Below are 23,469 nucleotides of genomic sequence, written 5' to 3' on the forward strand. Positions count from 1 at the left end.
GGCACACTTATTAAAAATTTCACACAGCCATGTTCACTGCCCACAAACACGCAACTTCCTGCAAATTAGCCAACAGCTCTGTGTCATTGTACATTTAAAAAGTCCTTCCTGGGTTAAACCCAAACTGCAGAAGCTGTAGTTCTGAGCTCAGAGACGTAAAACGTTAAAAGTTAAGCTTTGCACGCACATTTTAGATCAAACTTCTCATATCTAAATTAAAAGCATAGTTTAAGTCTTTGAAACACCAGCCTGTATTGATAATTACAAGCAAAAACTGAAGCACAATGATGCAAGAAATCAAACCACTCCAAACTAGTATTCAAATGAAATACATTTCTTACAAAATGTACTTAACTGTTGTCTGCACTGTTACTCAGCAACTGTTACAGCTTAGAGAGTACTGCTTATCAAAGCGTTGTCTACTGACATGACATGAGCTTATGTAAACTACATGATCCAATGTTTAACTGGCACAGTGAAGGATGCGTTTGCTCATAAAGCCGCCACAAAGAAACTGCCCTCTCTGAACCCTACCGTTTGACATGCTGATGAACCCAGGAGCTTTGTGAGATAAGGAACCTGCATAAAGCGTGCACGTAAGGTGCCAATTAAACCTGAGCCTGGCCCAGACCTGCCTTTGCGAGCTTCTATAAAGGATATTGCTTCGGCAAGTTGCAGCAGGCAGCCCTGAGCCTTCTCTGACCTAAAGATATCCTGATCTTTCACAGCTGTGATCCTCACAAGCATGGTTCACAGCCTGGGATTTCCTCTGCAGAGGAGTTGAGCGAGTGTCGGATAAAAGGATTTTGTGAATGGCACATGAGAACAAGTGAACCAGGTTATTACGGGACCCACAGCGAAAGCCTGTGTTAGCCAAACTTTCAAGTTGATGTGCCATTATGCTGTTTGAACTTTCGACAGTTTTTGGATGCTGAAAATGACTTGTCCCTATGGTCTTGCTTCCAAAAAAAGTAAAAATAAGAAACTGGGACTTTAAGTAAATTAAATTTTATGCTTTTTCTTATGTCCTGCTTTGTACAATCAAGTTACAATGATGAAATGAGCATATTACAAAAAGCTAAAGGTTCAAATGATGAGTTTAGCATATTTACCAGTATCATACAAGGCCTGATGCTCAGGCTCCACACTTATCTGAACACAATTTCTTTTCTGGCTCTGCATGATGTCAGTGAAAGCAGATCTCTCTCATATGGTCAAATCAGGGAACCAGCTTAGGGTGAGCACAGCGGCCACTCCCAACTTCAGGTCAATCCTTTTGTTTGTAAGATGCAGCCAATAAGAAGAAAGGTGGATTAAATTTAGAGGAGCTTGCACAGTTTGCATTACGCAAAGGACGAACTGAGGGGCTGCAAAGAATTAATTTGAGCAGTGGATCATGCAAAGCTACTCTAATAGCTAACTAGTAGGCTTACTGTTCATTTTATAAGAATATGATGATTCATGATCATGTATTAGCACATTATGCTTTGTAATGTATGCATTTGACTTATTATTTTGGTACAGACAACGTTTTTGGTCTTGTGACACATCTAGTGCAAAGTGGGCACAAATAGTGAAAACAACTGGATACAAAGTAGCTTCTAGCGGCTTTTCACCCGAGAAAACACAATCTAATATTGAACCTCAGATTCTCTTGTTCTTCCCACACAAAATGTTCTGGGACTCAGTGGCAGTTCTGCTTTCTGTCACGGTCACAGATGCAGATCGAGGAGAGACAAATGAAAATCTATTTTTCACAGCACCACGCGTTCCCTCCATTAAATGTTCCCAAGAAAAAAAATAGACGACTCCAATAAAAGTTGCCATGGCAACAAAAGTGTGGCCTCCAGCAGGTGTTTTCAGCTCAACGTGCCCAGAGGAAGGCGAGGAAGTGAGAGTGGTGCATTTCAGCAAATCCAAGCACACACATTGTGTAAAATCCACAAGTACTGCTCGTTTTCCACAGATGAGAAAAAGTGATTTATGTTGAACAACACTCAAAATTCAGTGGAGAAACAATGTCGCTCAATATCAACCCTCACAAAACACGGCATGACGCAGGTGCATAAGTACTATATGATTAGTATGGGGGAGGGGGACGTCCTTTCAATTTATAGCTAAAGTGGTCACGAATGCATAGGGCTGCGCGATATGACCAAAATCTCATATCCCAATATTAAGACATCTATCGTCCCGATAACGATATAAATCATAAAAATGTAACATTTTCTGTAAATTCTGTGAATCTCCTGCAGTGTTTCCAGCTGTGCGTCGTGTACCTCGAGTCGAGTGTTTTAACCGATGCATGAAACGATACATTTTTAGACATAGGTTGTAACGGCCGCCGTTTTCTTTGTGAGTATTTATTACTTGGCGTGCTGCAGCGAAAAGCCTGTTCTAACGTTTGAGTCTAAGGTTTATTTTTTAGCACCTGGCGGCTCTTTTTCTGTAAATAATCTGTATCTTTCACGTGATTCAGTTTATTTTGAAAAGTCTCAACAGGATCTTGAGCTTTATTGTGAAAGGTTTATGTGGAAAATAAACAAGCGGACACGCGGTGGTTTTACCGTTGTTGTTGCTAACCACAACGCATAAAAACAAGCGCTTGTCTGTCTGTAGTGTGGTTATATTAAATATAAGAGAAAGAGAGAACTTTAAGAAATTAATATAGCCACTACAGTGACCATCAAAATAGTGAAAAAATATTGCCGTAAACAGTTTATTTTGCCTAATACTTGTCAAATGACCCTGTAATCAAGCTGTAATATGGTAGCTTTATGGACGTAGTGTGCACCAGACATCATATTTGTCCATTTGGTTTTTCTGAAGGAGATCCACACGGAGCATTTTGGTGCCTGTGTTTTGTTTGTCTTTACATGTTTCTCCTGTTTGCACAGAAGCATCCAATTTCACTGTGCCACACATTTTAGTAACACTACCAGAAATCAGTGAAAATTCTAGAAATCACTCAAAGTAAGACCGTTAGTCGATTAAACAAACTGTTCAATACTTTGTGTGTTAATAAATACACACAAAGAGAAATCATGACTGCAAACAGTGTGAAGGACAGATGTAGCTTCCAGGACTGAAAAGCATATACCTGACAGCCAGCAGGGGGCGACTTCTCTAGGTGAATAAGGACATCTACTGTTACAGATGGGAAAACTAGCCTCAACTCCCTTTCCCTCCATCAGTAAACAATTTCCTGCTGACTTATCATACTGAATAAAACATTGAGGCAATTCTGTAAATTATAATTAAGGACAGGAGGATTTACTGGCTGACGTATTGTGAATCATAAACTGTGGCGTCGCAGGGACAAAGTCCATCTCTAAAGCATTTTGATTTTGTAGTCAAAAACGTGGCTTACAGATTTACCTTTTAACTTCCCCAGACGTTATGGAACAATTCAATGTGAGTGTAAAGGTAACGGCCACTGGAACACACAAACTATTTACACTATGCAGGACATGGTGAAAGCAAAGATGTCCTGTTGCATTGCAAAAATAGACTGTGTCAGAAGTTAATTGCTCGCCAGAGGTTTGAAGGTTTAAATGCTGATGAAATTAGTCCCTTGATTATATTATAACAACAACAACAACAAAAACTTCCACCTGATTTAGATTCTGGTTACACTTGCAAGCTAAAATTCTGAATTAAAGAGACAAAGTCATGCATATGCATTGTGACGCAACAAACACTCACAAACTGTGCCTGCTGGTAAGTTAGAACAACATAACTCTCAGCCAACATTTGGGTATTTAGTCAGTGCAACAACACCCCACTGTTCCTGGACAGGATGTGGGTCAGGGAGCTAAGCCACGCACAGGCTTGTAGTAAAACTGTCCTCTTTATCTCTTCTGTCACACTGTTATGTAATTTCTGCTGTGTATGTGCACAGCAGGTTGAGGAGGGTATGAAAGCAGGATTTCAACTTGCTTTACATCCCATCTGTGGATCATGTTTGTGTCTGCTGAGGCATCTCAAGGGGTGTATAAAAGTGAATTAGAAAAATTCAGTGGGGCCGACCAGATGAGCAACTTAAACTTTGTCTACAATCAGAAAAACAGCTTTCATTTCAGGTATAAACTCTAAATGAAAGGCTTTGTGGTCAAAACATATAGCCCAATCTGCCTACAGCCAAATGCAAATTTGTGTATTTGGATATAATTTGAATATGTGTAATCTCAAAACACGTGAGTAAAAGCAGAACAATATACTATAGTGTTAAAAAACAAAAATCAGACTAATACCACAATACAGACATCTCAGTGGGACAAACTCACGCAATTATGAAGGAAATTCAAGTAATAAATAAGTAGTTGCAATAAGACACTTTCATAAGAGTAATTTAAGCGCAATTTTCAGAAACATAACTGAACTTCTCTATCATCACCGTTTTCTTGCCATCGACGCTTCTAACCAATAAGATACTTGGAATATGGCTCCAGAAATGAAGACTACATCCGCGTGCTGCACTACACGAATGAAACTTCCCCATGAATGGCACCGTCATGGCTACACCATGCATGTCGTAACACAGTTTACAGGCATTGAACCACGTATATGTGAAGAGGTGTGCAGTTATTAATCATAAAGCAGAGCTCTGGGACATATTTTTTAAACCCCGCGTTCTCCGCGAAACAGGCAGCACACATGGCAGGGCTGTGGCTGTCAACACGAGGCGCCTAGCTGTCAACCGGGGCTGAAGGCTCAGTGTCTCCCCCTGGCATTCGCTAACGAAAAGTACACCACGTCCAAGGCCTATCCCGCTCGCCTTTACCAACGAGAAAGTCAACAAAATGGTGGAACAGATAGAGGTCACGTGACTTCTTTGTGCATTCAGGTACTGCTTAAAAGAAAATAAACGGACACAACACGGCTTACCAATAAAATATCACAATATTGCAACCTTACACAGCCACTCGTGGTGAAACGGGTTAGTAAAATTCAGTTTTCATCGAGCTCCATCGTGCGCACGAAAGAGAAAATATGGCGGCCATTTTGCACAAGCTTGCGCAGGCAACATAGCGGCGCCTCGCGCTATGAAAATGCCGCCAAAGATCCACCGCCAGTCGGGCAGCAATAAAATAACATACCGATTCCTCCTCTTTTTCCATCCCCGTTGGCATCTGCGGTACTGCCCGGTTGATTGAGGCATATTCGTGCAGGTCCGGCAAATCCTCGCAGCGGAAGACGGGCAGGGGCTTACTAGCATCCAGTGCCCGTGCCCGAAACGACAATTTACTCATTTTTATAATAAAAGATGCAGCATAAATCTATTCGATCTGCTAGGAATAACAGCAGGTCTGCCTCGAGTTCTCATGGATGAATCTGTGACGGTCTCTGAGAGTCAGCCGGTCGATTGAGGGCGGGCTTGGGTCCGTAGCAGCGCGAACAGAGCCGGGCAGGCCCGGGTCTCGATCGCTCTCTGTCGGTCTCTTTCTCTCGTAGGCACCGCTGTTCCTCCCTGGTTCAATACGCCATTGCCAACATGGCGGACATTACAAACTCATGCAGCTCACCGCTCGCTCCAAGCGGCCCAACCCCCTCGATCATACAAACAGCCATTCCCACGCAGTTTCGCACGCGTGCGCGCTCGCGAGACCCTTGGGGTACGAGAAAAGGGAGGAAGGAGGGGCTGAATCGACAGCGGGGGCAAAAACGCTGGATGCTGATGATGGGATGTGAACTTCCTAAGCTCGGGATGTTCTCATGCTGTTATACGACAGGCTGATGCTGACGTATGAAAATACATATATTTTACATCTTCAAAAAAAAGTATATATAGACATTTTTTAAAAATGTAAAAAGGACGTAACGCATTCATTATGCCGCCACATATAGACAGATCGTATTAAAGACTGACACACCACCCAAACTCAGAGGTTTCACGGGTGTTTTCTAACACAGCAAGGACGCAATTCTTCAAACTTGTATCGTGTGTTAAAATTATTATGAACAACCAGAACATGCTGTATCAATTAGTGAATTGTTTTGCAAATATCGCCACCCTGTGGTACAAACACTACACTTTTAATTATAATTGGACTGGCTTGTGTTCATGCGAATGCACAAAACGTATTAACATGGTCAGAGCCAGGAAGTAGTCCGATGTGTCGTCATCACAGCCGCAACGTTACGCCCAAATACTACAGAATATATAAAATGCTCTAGAAGGTGAACGCAACAGGAACAAAACTGCTTTAGGTTGAGCAATAAACAAATATGTATTCTGGCCTTATTTGTGTTGTTGCATGTAGTGTTCTCTCTAAACAAACAAAAATGAAGAGCAGTGCACCCTGGAAACTGAATATAAAATACACTTACTGTAAAGAAGTTAATGTCCATATATATAAAAATGACAGTATCTTTTGTATATTATATTATTATACACTATTGATCTAATGACTGTAGTGGCCATTGAAGTACAGTGAACTCACTATCATGTTCATGAAAAGTATGATTTATATGATCTTTCATATAACATTATGTGTGCCACCAGAAGATGGGCACACTGGTCATTATGGGATAAATATGGTCAGTACCAGGTTAGTTCAGTTACTACTAAGGGGCCCAAAGAAAATATCCCACACAACATCATCCTGACCCATTAATAAAAAGCAGTATGGATCCACACTTTCATGTTGTTTACAACAACTTGTGACCCTTCCAAATGTCACAACAGAAAATGAAGACTCAAACCTGGCAACATTTTTCCAAACTTCTACTGTCCAATTATGGTGAGTACTTGCAAACTGCGGGCTCAGTTTTTTGTTCTAAGCTGACAAGAGTTACACTCAGTGTAGTCTTCTGAGCTGTGGATCATCTGCTTTAAGGTTCACCGTGTTGTTCATTCAGCTGCTCTGTGTAACCACTGGGTATTTGAGTTACTTTAACTTGCCCATTAGCTTAAAGCAGCGTGGCCATTCTCCTCAGACCTCTGGCATCAACATGGTACTGTCACAAAACACACTGCTGCTCCCTGGATATTTTCTCTTTTGTGAACATTTTCTGAAACCCTAGAGACGGTTGTGTGTGGAAAAATCCCAGTACATCAGCAGTTTCTGAACTACTCAGACCAGGCCATCTGGCACCAACATCCCAGGTTTAAAGCTACTTAAACCATCTTTCTTTCCCCTTTCTGATGCTCAGTTTGAACTTCATAGGTTGCCTTGGCCATGTTTACATGCCTAAATGCATTGAGTTACCACTAATGAAAAGGTATATCTAACAAAGTGATTACATCCCAATATAAAAAAAAAACATCTGAATCCAGGAAGCGCCCTTATTTATGTCATTTTTCAGGTGCATTACTTTACTAAGTGACTTTTACTGTGTATTTCATATTTGACAATGTGCATCATCTTTTTGGTGCCTGGCCAGTAAGAATAAGAAGTACCCCAGAGCAATAACTCTTTCTAATCGGTACATACATGCCGCTTTAACCACAACGTTTCATGCCTTTTTTGGCAACAGAAACAAAAATACACTGGTGCATATAATGCTTTAATTTGTTAAGTGTCAATTTGCTGTAGTTTCATCTCGGCGAAGCTTCATCTTCTCATTGGTGGTTGCCAGTACAGGAAATGCTGCAGAGAAGTAAACCTACCACCCTGACTGGTCCTTCTGAGATGTAGTTTACATCTGACCAAATGTTAGATGACACATTTCTCACTTTCATTGGTGCATCATTATCAGCGTCACATTTTCTCACTGCAGAGAGCTGAAAGAAATCAGGGAAGCCACCAACTTCCAAACTTGTTCATTTCAGCAAATGTTTATCACAGCACATTTGCTGGTCCATTTCATTTAATGGAACAATAACTAAATGCAATAGCTTCTTCAGTCTTGACCTTTAGCTGCATGAATTCTTGTTTTCCATTTTTATAGTTGATCAAGAAAGTAGGCAGCCTGAATAAGGATATTTCTGGCTTTATGAACACAGCACTTTTTACTTTTAATATTACTGCTCCAAGATGATTTCTCGGCATGCAAACATGCACTATTATACACGAAGACTCAATACAGAAACTGAATATAAACTCTTACTTAGACAAGCTCCAAACTATACAATGTTTTCTTTTCTATTCTGTGCATGATGCATTCACCGTTCTGTATAAAGCAAGCCAGCCTGATCCTTTGCTGCCTTACTGACCCATCAGTAAACTAAGCTAATAGATAAGATCTGCTCAGGATGCTGGAAAGCAGAGCTTTGCCAATCCGATATTGACAGAAGCATCTGAGAGGCTTGTGTTTGGAGTGATTTCGATTTCTTCACTTTATAAAGCTAAAGATAAGGCTGTTAACCAACTCTGTAAAACCTCTACACCACAGAGCCCCTACATATACTATAATGGATAGGCACAGTATTGAGGAATAAAAAATGGGAAGCTTACAGTTTTCATTAAAAACTACAGCATTAATACGCATATTAGGAGGAGGCACAATAGATGATGTTGAATGCACAGACCAGCTAGGGCCTTATATGTGAAGTTCACATGTTTTCCCTGTACATGCCTGGTTTCTCTCTACAGATACATTGGCTTGTTCCATTTCCTTGATTTCCTTAATCATTCCTGCACTGCAGCCTGTTTGTTCTTATTTTATGCCTCACCCTCCTCCCCACTTTTCCCAGTTCTCACACCCCTCATTAGTACACAAGGATCTGTCTGACCTGGGGCCACTGCCAGTCCTCACCAAGGCCTTCAATCCATAAATCTCAGACCTGCTACTAGCGAAATTTATGTTAGATTAAGCGGTGAGTCTAAATTCATCATAAATGTGAATCTATGGCTCTTTGTGTTAGGCCTGTGACAGATTGGCATCCTGTCGAGAGTTGTACCCCACCTCTTGCCCATTGACAACTGGAATAGGCCCAAGCCTTACTACGACCCTGAATTGGATAAGTGGAAGAAAACCATGGAAACCAGCTACCCTCCCCTTACAGTCTTCATCAAAATCACTGAAAATAAGAAGAAACGCAAATAACCTGAAGAGATGGGTGAACATTTTTGTGGCGTTGAATACAAGATCCAGGCGAAGATTTCGGTCACAATAATCATCATCCATTTGGGAGACATAGGCTCACATCTGTAGACCATAATGGAGGCCTGTGAAACAAAATGAGTCAAAAAAGAAGAAGTGCTTATAAACATCATTATTACTGGAAGTTATTACTGGAAACAAATATAATTTCTAAGCCCAGAAGACATTTCAGCATCTGCTGTGAGATTATTTTCTCTATAGGACACTTTAACTCTGTATGCAGGTTTACAATGGAGAAAACCTCGACAATTTCTACATCTGCTATCTACGTATACACTAACGCTGCCAAGTAAACGTTTGTACGGATGAATTTTCCCATATCCATCGGTTTTGGACTGTTTTAAAGCACACAGAGCAAGTTTTGCTCCTGCAATAGAGTACACAGTAGAGTAAGCCATATATGGTGGAACAGATGGGTAAACAGAGCAGGACACGACAGCAAAAAAGCTGTAAGGTATCGTTTTAGCAAATGACAAGCAATTGGGCACCGCTTCGAACCCGAAAAAATGAGTTTTCGAGGGCTTTTTAATTCGTTCAGTTCTCAAGACCAGACACAGCTGCTTGCACAAAGAACAGCGATATAGATGCTAGCTTAACGCTAGCTTAGCCCAGTTACCCTGACCCTGCGCCATTTACTAGCCAGCTAACAGTTTGCGGACAGCCACCAACAGTTTCATTTGAGCTCGCAAGTGACTTTAAAGCCACAACTTTCGCTTCCCAATGATACAACACGGGGAAAACAAGCTTGAGCTTGACTCGCAACTTACCCGATGCCAGCAAACCCACAGGGGAGGAGGAGGATGGTGATGGTGGCAGTTGTTCTTCTGGCTGTCATGCTAGCCTAATGCTAACGCTTGTTAGCTCCCTTCTAGGACGCCTCAGAGGGAAAAAAAGAAGGATATTCAGTTTCTTTTTATATATCTGCAAATGCCGTTGATGCAAAAAGAGAGGTCATTGGAAGCCAAAGCAAGGGTAAAGGAAGAGATGTCCTGTCGCTGACGAAAAACTTGGTTAGTTAGCTCAGGTTACTTCGATAAAAAAAAAAAAAACCTAAACGATCCAAAGTGACCACCAAACCACTTTACAGGCGGATTGTGATTGGACGGTGAAAGCCACCAATCACCTGTGGAGAACTCGGGGAGGATGAGCTCACTAGTAACCCCGCCCACCCACGAATAACAACAACATAATAATAATAATAATAATAATAGGAAAAATGTTGTCATGCATTAATGCGAATTTATTACGGTAGTGTGCAAATAATAGGATTTAAATAGGCTTTTAAACACAGACGGAGTCAAAGGGCAAAACTTATTAGAGCCACTTACTGAACAGCAAATAATCAGATACATTTTTTTCACAACATAGCTGCAGTATTTGTTACATAACTGTCTCCTGGGCTGGTCACCTCCCTCCACCGCCCTCTGCCCCTCCACTAGTTTTGTCGCAGGGCAGGGCTGCTCCTGCTTCCTTCTTCCTTCCTTTTCTGATGCTCTGATATCTGCACTGCACATTTTTCATGATCAGACACCGTCCAAAGAGAATGCTGCATAGTATAGTGGAAGCATATGGAGTCATTTTCTGTGCTGCTTCAACACCACCACCACTGCTGCTGCTGCCGCCACCGCTTCCCACCTCCCACTACCCCCACTAGCTGTTAAAGCTGCATGCACGCCTGCCTAGTGACTCTGGGAGTGGAGGGGAGGCATCACTTTGATGAATATTGCTTTGCTCAACTCTCCCAGCAAGGTCATCAGCAGCCATCTGTAGGCAGTGGGAAAAAACCCTAATATCCATTTAGATCTGAACATCCCATTGTTTCTCTGCGTTTACACGATTCAGCCCAGTGCACCGGTTAAGTGGTTGGCACATACACTAGCTGCACATTTAAAGTTGTGCAGCATATCTGTCTCTATATCTGTTTAACAAATGCACAGGTCTGCTGGAGTACAAAAAAAAATAATCCCAAGAGTCAGGATTTTGCACTGGTGTCAAAAATGTCATCTTCTATAGCTACAGTGACTGGAAGCACCTTCCATCTTTTCCTGCATAGTGACACTTTCTTTTCCTCTCATCTAGAGGGCAGTGGAGACCTGCGCAAAGACGCGCGCTTCTGCTGGAATTGCAATGCAGAATGCAGGATGCTCACCTCACAATCTCTCGCCTCCCGAGCCCCGAGTTACACAGCTGAGCCAGCCATCAGCATAAATGGGAACCCCCCCCCCACCCCCAACACATATGCATGCCCCAACAAAATATTTGGCTACATGTAATTAGCCTTTGTGGAATTTCAAAATGTGAGGGCATAACTTTGCATATATCCCACGGACAGCAAGCTTGTATATAAGAAGCAGCTTATGATGGAGGGGAGATGCTCTTTGAATATGTGTGCGTGCCGTGCATGCAGTGAAGGATTGAAGACAGGCAGACAAGGTTGCGTGTTTGAGATCAAAGGCGAGTAAGTTAGACATCAGCGTCAACATCCACCTCGCCCCCAGCCCCCCCACCCCAACCCGCCAACCCACACAGACAAGTTGGTCCCATCTGTTGACAACAGTTCAGGGGGAAGGATGTTGTTTCATTGTGCTTCACGACGGGGATCCTGATTGAAAAGTTGATCTCCTTCCACGGCTGCTATCAGTTCTCTTTATATTTCCAGTTGACAACTGTCATGATGGCACTTTTGTAGATGGGGTCGTCCTTCTGCAACACAGCAAAACAAGTGTCACGACATGACTGTTATTTGGCATTTGATTTACTTTCCTATTGATTGACTGGAGGTGTAGGTGAATGAATGTTTTACTTTTAATGTATTCATACATTTCTGTTTGCTATTGCTGAATTTCCTATTGCCTTGGTATTGAATTTACCCCACTTTATTGTGTTAACTGTTGATAGGTCTCTGTACTGGTGTCCCCTAGAAAAACTCCTGCATTTATTGTGCAGTCTGTGACAGACTGAAGGATTTGTTTGGGCAGGGGCTCACCCTGTACCAGCGTCTCTGCTCCAGCGCTCTCTGAAAGCGGGCAAACTCCCTGTGGTCATGGATGCTGGTGAGTAGTTTCCATAGCAGCAACAAAGCCACACCCAGCACCACAACAGAGCCTGAAAGCACTGTGGTAATCTGGATCACATTCGGCCCCGGTGGGCACTCTTGAAAGACAAGAAGAAGCAACAGCGCTTTAGCAGCCATAGACCGCGTGGTTGTGAATTTCAGATAAAATGAACGTGCTTGTACAATCTCACTGTGGCATCATTAACCAACTTACAAAGGGCAGACTGCAGAATACAAAGTCCTAAAGAATTCTACAGACGTGATTTGCATTTATGCCACCATCAGCCAATAAGGCGCATTAAAGAGGTTTAATCTATATCTCTGTCGGTGCCCTGCCTTTCCCTTATTACGATAATAAAATGTATTTTTGCATAAAACAATTCCCTGGAGCTGCTACAACTGACAGAATTTCTTCATCTAATGTTGATATACTGGCGTAGTCATAAAAAAAATAGAGCATTTGGCTCTGCTTACCTCGTTTGCATGCTACGTAGAAAGACTTTTCTCTTCCTAGGGTCCTCACCCAAAAATGTGCTATACAACCTTCTGAGTCCACTTCCATTCACCTGCAAAGGCCTGGAGAGAAAGCCACTGTTGCTAAGACACCAGTCTGACCTACCAAGGCGAGGTTCAGGTGGGCACACTTCATCTTGCACTCATTTGGACTCAAGCCCACTGAGAAGGCCCTGCATGACACACATTCTCTGTGAAAAGAACCATAATCAAAAGTGAAAATGTGTTTAGTTATAAAGGCAATTAAAGCGCCCCCAACGTGCTCTCAATGTAGGGGGTAACTCTTCAGAGAACTCTGTTAGTTATGCAGTTCAAGCAATCATTTATTTAGTCACTTTTAATATAAGCAATCCATTACAGTTAAGTTAGTGTTACCCATTCCTTTTGTTTCCACAGAACCAAGCATAACAGATTAATAATGCATTTCTTTTTGTTTGTCCGCTGCTTTTTTGTATGTATGTTGTTTATTAGTATATTAGTCAGTGTGCATGTGGATCTTAGTCAGTGAGGTGAAGGAATTTGCAACATGTTACATTTATGGGTGAAAGGGAAAAGAACAACAAGGGAAAAGGAAACTGTGCCTGGGTGATAATAAGTGTCTGTCAGCTGTGAGGAGCACTACTTCAAATTTGATTAAGGATGCCTGCAAACTAACTAAGCACAGCAGCTCCACAGCACTGGTGGCACATTGAGGAGGGGAATGATGGCGGTGGTGGAGCTCAGGAACAGAAGAGGTAGCTCTTAGTTTGGCCAGAGCAGTCACTCATAGGAAAATTAACAAGCGTCTTGCTGGTTTTATGGCGTAGTAGTAGGCTGCATACAAACCGACATGCACTTCATTTCTTGTATTGCAAAGGCAGCAACCTTGGAAAGTAGCAAGTGACTAACGTTACTCGACATATTCATGATTATAAAAATGTCAGCTTTTAAAAAAAGAGTGTGGCAGAATCTTTCATTTTCACGTTTTCTTAATTGTGCCCTGAACTTTAAAGGTCGTAGTAGTGGTGCAAGTTACAGATGCTGGGACAAGAAGGGCAAAGCTCACAGGTCGGGCCCTGGAAGCGCTTGTCATGGCAAATGCAGGTGCCGCAGTGGCTGCCTCCACAAATCTGTCCATCCTGAGACAGACACTCGTAAGCTCGGCCCCTGAATGCTGGGAAACACAAACACTCCCCCCACACACACCTGCCGCGCCCTGGGACAGTAGAACAAACCATTTTAAAAGAGACATACTGGCCTCCTGCTATTTTTTTGTAGATGTGTTCCTGCTACTATACTTCCACATTGTAGTCCTCGGTACTGATCACAGCTGAAATCGCTGCACTCACACAGCTCCCCATAGTACACATGGCTGAGCTTTTTGCTGCTCTTTTGACAAACACACCTCCCGCAAACGCACTCTCTGTGCCCACTGCACACTTCAGATGCATTATCACGGCGACAAAGGTGTGAGTCAACCGCTGTGCCCGACTCCTCTTGCTCACATTCACAAAATGCTCTCCCTGCTTTACACCTGCAACACAGGAACACACATCAGCCTGTCCCCCCCCCCCCCCCCCCACCACCACCACCACCACCTTAATAACCTGGAATTAAACTTGTTAGCCAAATTGATGCCGTCAAGCCACTTCACCTACCTGCATGCGCCACACTCCAAAGTCTTGTTGCCATGGCTACAAGAAGGACTGTGTGGGACCCTGTCCTTTTGACATGGACACTCACATATGGGGCTCAGCAGGACCTCAACCTCTTCACTATAGCCTTGGGGCTTAATAATAAAGCGGCATGGTCTTTGTGAAGCAGCCACACAGAGGTGCTGTGATGCTTACATTAAAGCTCACCTAGAGGGGGGTGAGAATTCCTTGAGCACCATTATAATCCTCCACTAATGAGGTAATCATAATCAGCATTACCATCGCTTCAACCGAGGATGGCCGCATGCTAACAGAATCACTCACACAATTTACCACACACAGAGCCGCGGCTACATGCAGCTACGCACCTCGTCATCTACAGAGATGTTGGAGCATCTCCTCCCCTGTTCTCCATGCCTCAGCCTGTGGTCCTTACAGTGGGAGTATAGGAGATGTGCAAGCCCGGTGGAAACTTGCTGTGCTCCATAACAACCTCAGAGGTCAGTGCCTATAGCCAGTAAAGCAGTTAACCTCTCAAAGATGAGGTGGTGTCAGCAAGCTATACACATGAGGCTAATGACCTCTGTAGGAAGGGAGTTTGAGGTTCACTTACACTATATGCTTCAGCAATTATCTGCAGGATGTTGTGGGAGTTGTTGGACAGCATTCTGACCTCACATTTTGGGAAGATGCTTCTTCCCAAAGAAGAAGGGATGCGTCTTCCTAAAGAAGCATCTTCTTCCCAACGGCATCTTTAATGTCAAATTAATGCTTATGCGTTTATTCAAAGTCTTCCAGCTGGACTAGCAAAAAACGAGCCAAATGTTTCAGAGAGATTATAAGAGTTGATAAGTAAAGATGGTGGCGTGCAACCTTTGCCCTTCCACGAGTTAAACTAACATACGAGCCTGTCGTGTTGTTGCGCTGATGCATGCCAGAGGTTCACGATAGTTATAACAGTGTGGCCGGAAGCAGACTCATTACAAACACAGAAGCAGGCAAGTAGGCATTTTTCATGACTTACTGTATTCATAATGGGAATAATCATGGCATTTGTTCAAGTGCTCTGACAGAAAGATCCAGAGAATACAAACATGTCAAATCTCTGGACTGAACTACAGCTAATTCAAATGTGTATCACATAAACTGTGTGTGGAGGGATGGCTTTAGTCATTCATTAATTTAAAGTCAATTCTTTGACTGGTTTTGAATGAACCAGCTATGCAATTAAATTAAAGATGTGGAACCTTTCATTTAGACAGGAGGCGTGCCTGGAGCTATAACAAGGATGGCTGCTAAGCAGATGACTTACTTAAGGACTGTGGAACGTATTGTCAGAGCACAGGGGCTTGAATAGTTATGGTGAAAATAACCCCCTCTGATAGATCAAGGTAAAGATTAACTTTAATTCTGGATTCACCAACATATAGCATAAAGATTCAGAACAACAGTGAACTGGCAATGTAGAACAGCTCATTCCTGTGTGTTATAGATGTCGACTGTGTTCTTAAAGTTAGGGTATTTTCCGTGAGCGGACAGAATCTGCAGGCAAATCATCAGTAAAGTTTTTCGTAGCTTTTTGCTTTTAAGTGGAAATAGGTGGTATTGGTCCTTGATTAGGCACCAGCACAGTCTCATCTATCTTCATTATAATGCACTTGAGTAGTTTAGTTTACTTTAGCAACTGAGAGTTGCAGTTAATATTTACTGGAGCACCAAATGCACAGTGGAAAACAGTTCTACAATAATGCACATTATTATTTTTTGTTTGTTTGTTTGTTTATGTAAAAGGTAACCAGTAAAGATGCAATGTGGTGAAGGTTTTTTGCAAAAGTCCAATGCAAGTGGTCAAAAAATGATAGATTTTCCAGAAACTGCTACATAATTTTACTCAGTTGGCATCCAAGGAAACAGGGAAGCTTAAAACGTAAACATTTTTACAGCAAATAGTAGAAATAAATAGTAAAATAGTACAATAGTTGGTTTTCCCGTTTAATACAGCTATACTTAATAGAGCTTAATATAGTAAGTTATGCATGGTAAAAGAGTATGTTGTCTAACGTCTAGGCATTCAAAACATTCAAGACAGTTATCAGTCTTTCCAGGAGTGGGCATCCTAGCAAATTCACCCCGTGGTCAGGCATTTCAATGCTCAGAGAAACTGCTAAAAAAACCCTCAAGAGCTACATTTTAGACTCTACAGGCCTAAAAACCTCCAAAAATGGCTTGTTTGGAGGGGGTTTCCTCTTCTCTTTAGAAAACAACATGGCAGCTTGGCTTAAGTTGCCATGTTGCTTCTGAACAAAACAAAAAAATTTCTGGAAAAACGTCCTTTGGATAGATGAAAAGAAGTGGAAATATTTGGCCATAATGCACACTGTCATGTTTGGAGATAATCAAACACAAAACATCAGCACAAACACCTCATATCAACTATCAGAAGGGTGGTGGAGGGATGATAATTTGAGCTTGTTTTACAGCCACAGGACCTTGGCAATCATTAAACCAACCATTAACTCCATGGTATACCAAAGTATCCTGGAGTCAATTATGAGGCCATCTGTCTGACAGCTAAAGCTGGACTGAAACTGGGATCATGGCAGCAGGTCATGGGTCATTGGGGTCATTGCAGCAGAACAATGACCCCAAGCACAGCAGAGCAGCAAATTTACAACAGAATGATTGAAAAAGAAAATAATGAAGGTGTTTTAATGGTCCGGTTAAAGTCCAAACCTCAACCACATTGTTATGCTGAAGTCAGACCTTAAGAGAGCTGTGCATAAAGAAATGCCAACAAACCTCAATGAAAAAGCTATGAAGAACAGGTGGGTTAATATTCCTCCAAAACAATGTGAAAGACTGATGAAGTCGTACAGAAAATCATTGCTTCAGATTATTGTTGCTAAAGGTATTGTTCCTACAAGCTATAAAACCTATTGAGTCATTTAGTTTTTCATGTGACTGCAGAAGATCCTTTGAAAACTGTCATCGAGTGTTATCCAAGCTAGCTAGCATTAGCTAATCAATGCAAATATGATAATTTCTGGTTCCAATAAAACAACATGTAGACAGAAGAAATGCCAGACTTGAGGCTTCCGAAATGTAGTCCATTAATCATTGGGTGATGTCTTTTATATGGGCTACAGTCTACAGTCAGCTTCAGATAACAACTCAAACGGCAAAGCATCAAAATAAACACAAGCAAATAAATGATAAATTATTGCAGATAGGCCCTGCTATACCTTATACAAGAGTGCGACTTTTTCAGTGACAGCAAAGATGATCTGGACGTTCTTCTGTCTCAGTGTTACAGCAATCTGAGCCACCGAAGGATGGTCCTGTCAGAGTGGAGTCAGGGCAGATGCAAATTGCAATGCATAACAGTCAGGCCAGAATATATATGTGTAATAAGTAGTTAAGCATGCTCTACCTCTTCCTTCTATTGCTGTCCTCCCTCTTTCCCTCCCATCTAACAACTCTTTCTATTGCTCATTTCATTCACTCACCCTAACAGACTTTCCATTCCCTCCAAATAGATAAATAAGTACCATTCAAAGAGCAGTGACGCCCGTATCTTGCACATCCATTTTCAGCCTTGGTTGGCCATGCATCCAGACAGAAATAGATTAATAATGCATCCATATTCACTCCACCTGTCAAGTGTCTGGACTGGAATGAGGTCAAGACACTAACAGTCTCATGAACCTAACGAGACACCTATATGGATGTTTAACACACGCGTATAAAGAATTACACTCACGAGCACACATCCAGGCGTGCATGCTCTTTGAGCACCTGCACAGCACACACCCACCCAGCCTTCTATACACAACCCGAGTGAGATTAAGAGATGAAAGCTTTGGTTTGAATTACTCCACAAACACTCCAGCTGTTTCCCATCAGGGTGTGCCTGTCAGCATCTTCTCTACCCAGGGAACTGTGCTGTTGATTCTGACCTTTAAATCACTGTCTTTGACTTTCTCTGCAGCTGCCTGGACCTCTATTTCACTGCAGACGGGAATCAATTTAGCACGCGTTGCAATATCTGGTCCATAGGATAAACACTGTATGCTCCTTGGGAGCACAGTCACCCAAGCATGCATGAAAGTAAGTGAAAACACATATACCTCTGTGATGGCTCATTCTGGCAAGGTAAAGCTTCGGTTTTTACCTGTGAGTATAACCGTGGGATTTCACAAGGCAGAATTAATCCGTTTTCTCAACAAGTGAGATGAGTTTGAAAAGAAACTGACAGACAACCCCAGCAGACAACGAGCAGCATTATTACCCAATTAAACTGTGTTGCAGAGCAATAAAAGGATAGAAATCTGATATTTACACTCCTTTTAGTTCTTGCAAGGTCTTTATTAATTCATGAAAAATATTTGTCTTTTGTTGTTGGTGTATATTTTGAGTTTATAAAAGCCTTTTTAGTGAAAATGGATCTAAAAGTAATTTGCATTGCTCCGAAATGCTATGTTTGCTAGAAGTAGCAGAAGTAGCACTATCTATCTATCTATCTATCTATCTATCTATCTATCTATCTATCTATCTATAATCTCAAAAGTATCCGCTCGTCTGCCTCGGTAACATTCAGTCCAATTCAATTTTATTTATAAAGCGCCAAATCACAACAGCAGTCACCTCGGGGTGCTAAACATCCCATTCTTAATCCACAGGGTTTAATATGGATTACCCATCGGAGATATAACAGCTTCGGCTCTTCTGGTAAGGCTTTCCAAGGTTTACAAGTGTGTTTATGGGAATGTTTAACCATCTTCCCATACCTGGTTTGCAGTCTCAGGTCTAATTCATCTAAAAGGTGTTTTATAAGGTTGAGGTCAGGACTCTATGCAGGCCAGTCACGTTCTTTCACACTCGCTCACTTATCTATGTTTTTATGGACCTAGCTTTGTGCACTGGTACGCGATCATGTGGGAGCCTGGAGGCGCCGTCACCAAACTGTTCCCAAAAAGTTGGGAACATGAAACAGTCCTAAACGTCTTGTTATGTTGACACATTAAAAGTTCCTTTCTTATAATAACAACATATAATCGCCTTTCCACCAGAGGCCATCGAAGGTATTGGAACACCTGAATTCAGTAATTTGGATTGGTGTACCTGTCTATAGAGTCCAGTGACAGAGGAGAACACACTGTTTTGTTTACTGTAGCACACATCTAACAGATCACATCACGAGAGTGCTTGTGTTTTTCATGGGCTGAAAAATATTATCCATGGTCTGCTGTAGCACACTGAAGTAACATGGACATATTGTTGATTTATGCATCCGTTTTTTTTTTTTAACAGGGGGCTAGAGTCTATCCCAACTGATAATGGGTGAGTCTGTAACAGGACTAATACAGGGAGACAGACAGTCACTCAGCCCTATGGCCAATTTAGAATCACCAATTAACCTGACATGCATGTCTCTGGACTGTGAGAGGAAGCTGGAATACCTGGAGGGACCCAATGCATGCACAGGGAGAACATGCAGCTGACAGGTTTGAACTAGGAATCCTTGTGTTAACCACTGTGCAATTGTTGAAAATGCACTTTTTTCTCTGGATATCCTAAAACCATTAAATAAAACATTAATTCTGCAATGATTTTCAATGTTTGGCCCATTTCAGTGTAAGTCCAACTATAATAAACCTATAATGAAAACACCATTTAAGCTTGAACTTCTTCTAAAAAATGTATATATTTATAACAAGTGACACCTCAAATCATTTGGAAACACAATGCAGGATAATTTTCCATCTCCAGCAGCGTGGAAAACAGCATCCGTGGCGAACGCCAGCAGACGGGTCACGTTTCTCCAGCCAATCTGCCGCTGCAAGTGAAGAACATTTAGTCAATAAATTACCGATTGGCAGCAAATTGAACACAGCGACCACGACCTAAGTGTTTCTGACAGACTTCTAAAAAAGAATTACCTACCTGCTTTTCTATGTAATCAAATAACTGGGAATGAGTAATACTTTGTGCCTTCAAGTTTAGGGCTTAGATCAAAAACCTGTGAAATTTAATTATAGAAATCAAATGTTCATGTTTAAGAGCTTGTGAGTCTAAGATACACCCAAAACTGAGCGATGCAGTTTCCCAAAGGAAGCTTAGTATTCTGTAATAGCCCTTTCATCTATTGTCTGCAGTCTTTCCACTTCCTCCACATAACACCCACTCAGACAAAAGCAACAATATCTGTATTGCAGTCGAGCTCCCTGCTGGGCTTTCTCACATTACCTCACACATGGTGGCCTGCATCAGGTCATTCAACCCAACCTCTGGCGAATCCAGGTTACTGGAGATCCGTTGCCCCCCTACCAGCTCTGTGAAGAGGCTTCCGTTGGTGGTGAGCCTTAGGATGTTGTGGTAGGTGAAGGGAGGGGTGCAGGGCCAGGGCGAAGTCATTTTACAGGGATTTCTGAGCATGTCCTTTGCAGTGCTGATGTATAGCATCACTGTCTTTCCCACAAATGCAACAAAATCTTTTGGAAGTGGAAGTGGAAAGGAACAAAGGAAAATAAGAAGTACTGTGTGCTGAGAAGTGAATGAAAAAAAAAGGATTGGGGGGAGAAAGATAACTAATGGTTTCCTGTCTCCCAAAAGCTACCAGTTGACCTTGAGCAAAGCACCTAATTCCCAATCACTCCAGCAGTGCTGCTCAGTGGTCAGTAGTAAGATTATGATTATACTGGGCAGCTCCCAGGTGTATAACTATGTAAATGGGGCACAAGGGTATTCAAAAAAAAAAAAAAAAAAGAATATGCAGATATAAAAAGTTATAAGAAAATTGCATTGACCTAAATTTCATATGATAAGGAAACTGAGGCAAACAGACCCAGTCTGAAGTGGTGATATTCTTCATTTCTTTCATGAGGTCAGCCCCCAACTTTTTAACATTCATCAGGTCATCCTCCATGGAAAAAGACAGATCCATCAGGTAGTACAGGTCTATGAGGTAGTCCTTCACCTGTTTGAACTTCACCTCAAAGCTCTGGGGTTCTCCTATAGATGGGAAATGTGGAAATTCTACTGCAAAACACACCACAGCTATAAAAGTAGCTCTGTACTATTTGGAAGCGTGATGGCCAGTGTTGGGTAAGTTACTTTAAAATAGTAACTTAGTTACATTACTAGTTGCTTCTATCAAAAGTAACTCAGTTACTTCAAGTTACTCGTTACTTTCAAAGTAACTAGTTACTAGGGAAAGTAACTTTGGTTTTACTCAGAATTCTCTTGTTAATGTGTTGCTTCCATAACTTTGCCAGTCTTCTAGCTTGCTTACTTGCCACAAGTGCACTGTGCCACCTACCAATAGAAAGGAAAAGATAATGTGCATATTTCCACGAGAGAAATCCCACGCCTGGACCGTCATTGACTGCTGCCATGATTCTAGCCTACGTCACAGCGTCATGTGTACCTTTTACATCCAACATGAAAACTGCAGTCGTGGTGCTTTGATTGTACTCAGAACTCGGAAATTCTGCCTTCTGAATAGGAAGATGTAGGTAACACCACACTGCAGATGAGCTGCATACAGGGCTGGACTGGGACAAAAAATCGGCCCGGGCATTTTAACTAGAGACTGGCCCACCATTATAGGAAAAATCATAAAGCCTTTGAATGAAAACAAACACTGTTGTGACAGTGATGTTCACTGTTTTGATGGTATATATGCATCGATCTATCAATCGTTTGTTGTAAGATTCAGATAATTATTTTTTAAAAGCTAGACATTTTAAATGAGAATAAGAAAGAAAAGTATTTCTTTGTGCCCACCTCTCCCTGTTAATGCCCTACCTGCCCCCCCTGGCAAAACTTTGCTAGATCCGCACCTGCACAGTTACCAGCTGTCAGTTACCTAAAAAAGGATTCTGGGGTTATCTGTCTCTCAGAAACAGTTCATAACTTCCCTTCAACTCATTTATGTCACCTAAAAGGTAAACCTGTTTCTCCATCACCTGTTCAGCTCTGATGATTCAGTAAGGACATCTCCTGGTTTCATCTTCATGTTTCCCTCTCACCAGATAAAAAAACCGACATCATGACCAGCAGCTTTTTTGCAGCTGTGGCTCCAGCAAACATCAGCTGATCCTAGAAATTAATATTAAATCAATTCTAACAACAGCTGATCAAGCTTAAACGTGCTGCTGTTGTTTAACGTGACATCGGCTGGTTTCCTCTTTCTGGCGCAAAGTGGGTGATAAACAAACAAGAGAGCCGATCAGCTGATCATTGATCAGTTTTCATGATTGAAGTAGAAACAGGAGAGGGAGGGGAGAGAATGAAAGAAGAAGAGGCAGCTGTGCAGCAAAGACACAGAATAACTCCAGCTTTGTGTCTTTTTCATTGTAGCTGAATTACGGGACAAATTGTTCCTTTTCACCTCAATAAGAAACGCGTAATATTTTCTCTGAATACCAGACGGGACGGTTGGCAACTCTAATAACTTAGAGTTATTAGAGTTGCTGGGTGCTGGGTGGGTGCTAACTTCATAGCACCCACCCAGCTGTATAGAAACTCCGTCATGCTAGCTAGTACGCAGTACGGAAAAAGTCAGAATAACGAAAATAAACTCCACCTAAACTTGGTTTATATCTGACCCAGATAGACTGCAGGTCATAACTTCTTACCTGTAGTTCAGTTCACACTTGGACCGGCGGCCGCCTCAGGTCTCTTTTCCTTCTGCGTCCCCTTTCCCTCATCCACCTGCTGCCTCCACCACTTGCTAATGTTACAGAATCTGTGGAAGCTCCGCGATAGCCACCACACGAAGTAACGAGTAACGACCCTATCTAAATCCCAGTAACGACTAACGCGTTCCTGATTTTGGCATAATAACTAGTTACCGTGCTCGTTACCACAATAATAACGTAGTTTTTATTGACTGACTTACGACTGCTTTAGTTTCATAAGACGAACAGGAAAGCTGTCATTAGGTGAAATCAGTCACAAGGAGAGAGCTGCACCAAAAATCTCCAGACTACTTTGGTCACTAGCAGATTGCCACCGTCATCCGTTATGTCTACATGGAAGACCTTGACTTGTCTTCAAACACTTGTTAATTGCTAGCTGAGTGATATTAAAAACTTGAGAAGGAGCAACACAGACTAGAAATGGAGAGAGTTCACTTTCAAAATACAACTTATGCGTCAGTGCTGAAGCCAACACATTTCACCAGGTGGAACTTTAAAGGCAATGCATTTTATGTCT

General features: G+C 42.0%; 2 protein-coding genes across 4 annotated transcripts in view; both read right to left on the reverse strand.

Moving 5' to 3' along the window:
• Positions 1–10,192, reverse strand: part of LOC146511673 (enhancer of polycomb homolog 1-like) — a 35,459-nt gene extending 25,267 nt beyond the window's left edge. The window contains exons 1-2 of one of the 3 annotated variants that reach the window (XM_085173050.1): positions 9,816–10,192; positions 5,100–9,113 (exon numbers count right to left, since the gene is read on the reverse strand). In XM_085173050.1, coding sequence (XP_085029176.1) covers positions 5,100–5,252 — 153 coding nt within the window. In that variant the 5' untranslated portion in view covers positions 5,253–9,113; positions 9,816–10,192. The remainder of the gene's footprint in view (positions 1–5,099; positions 9,114–9,815) is intronic. The other 2 variants (XM_085173051.1, XM_085173049.1) reach the window with 2 other exon arrangements.
• Positions 10,193–14,208: 4,016 nt separating this feature from the next.
• LOC146511675 (integrin beta-1-like) lies at positions 14,209–23,114 on the reverse strand. Its single transcript, XM_085173061.1, has 2 exons — positions 20,497–23,114; positions 14,209–20,086 (listed from the first exon to the last, which is right to left on the reverse strand). Exons 1-2 carry the CDS (start codon positions 20,710–20,712, stop codon positions 19,958–19,960), a joined length of 345 nt encoding a protein of 114 aa, XP_085029187.1. The 5' UTR covers positions 20,713–23,114; the 3' UTR covers positions 14,209–19,957.
• Positions 23,115–23,469: the final 355 nt, after the last annotated feature.

Source organism: Neolamprologus multifasciatus, chromosome 9, assembly GCF_963576455.1.
Source record: "Neolamprologus multifasciatus chromosome 9, fNeoMul1.2, whole genome shotgun sequence".
NCBI classification, from domain to species: Eukaryota; Metazoa; Chordata; class Actinopteri; order Cichliformes; family Cichlidae; genus Neolamprologus; species Neolamprologus multifasciatus.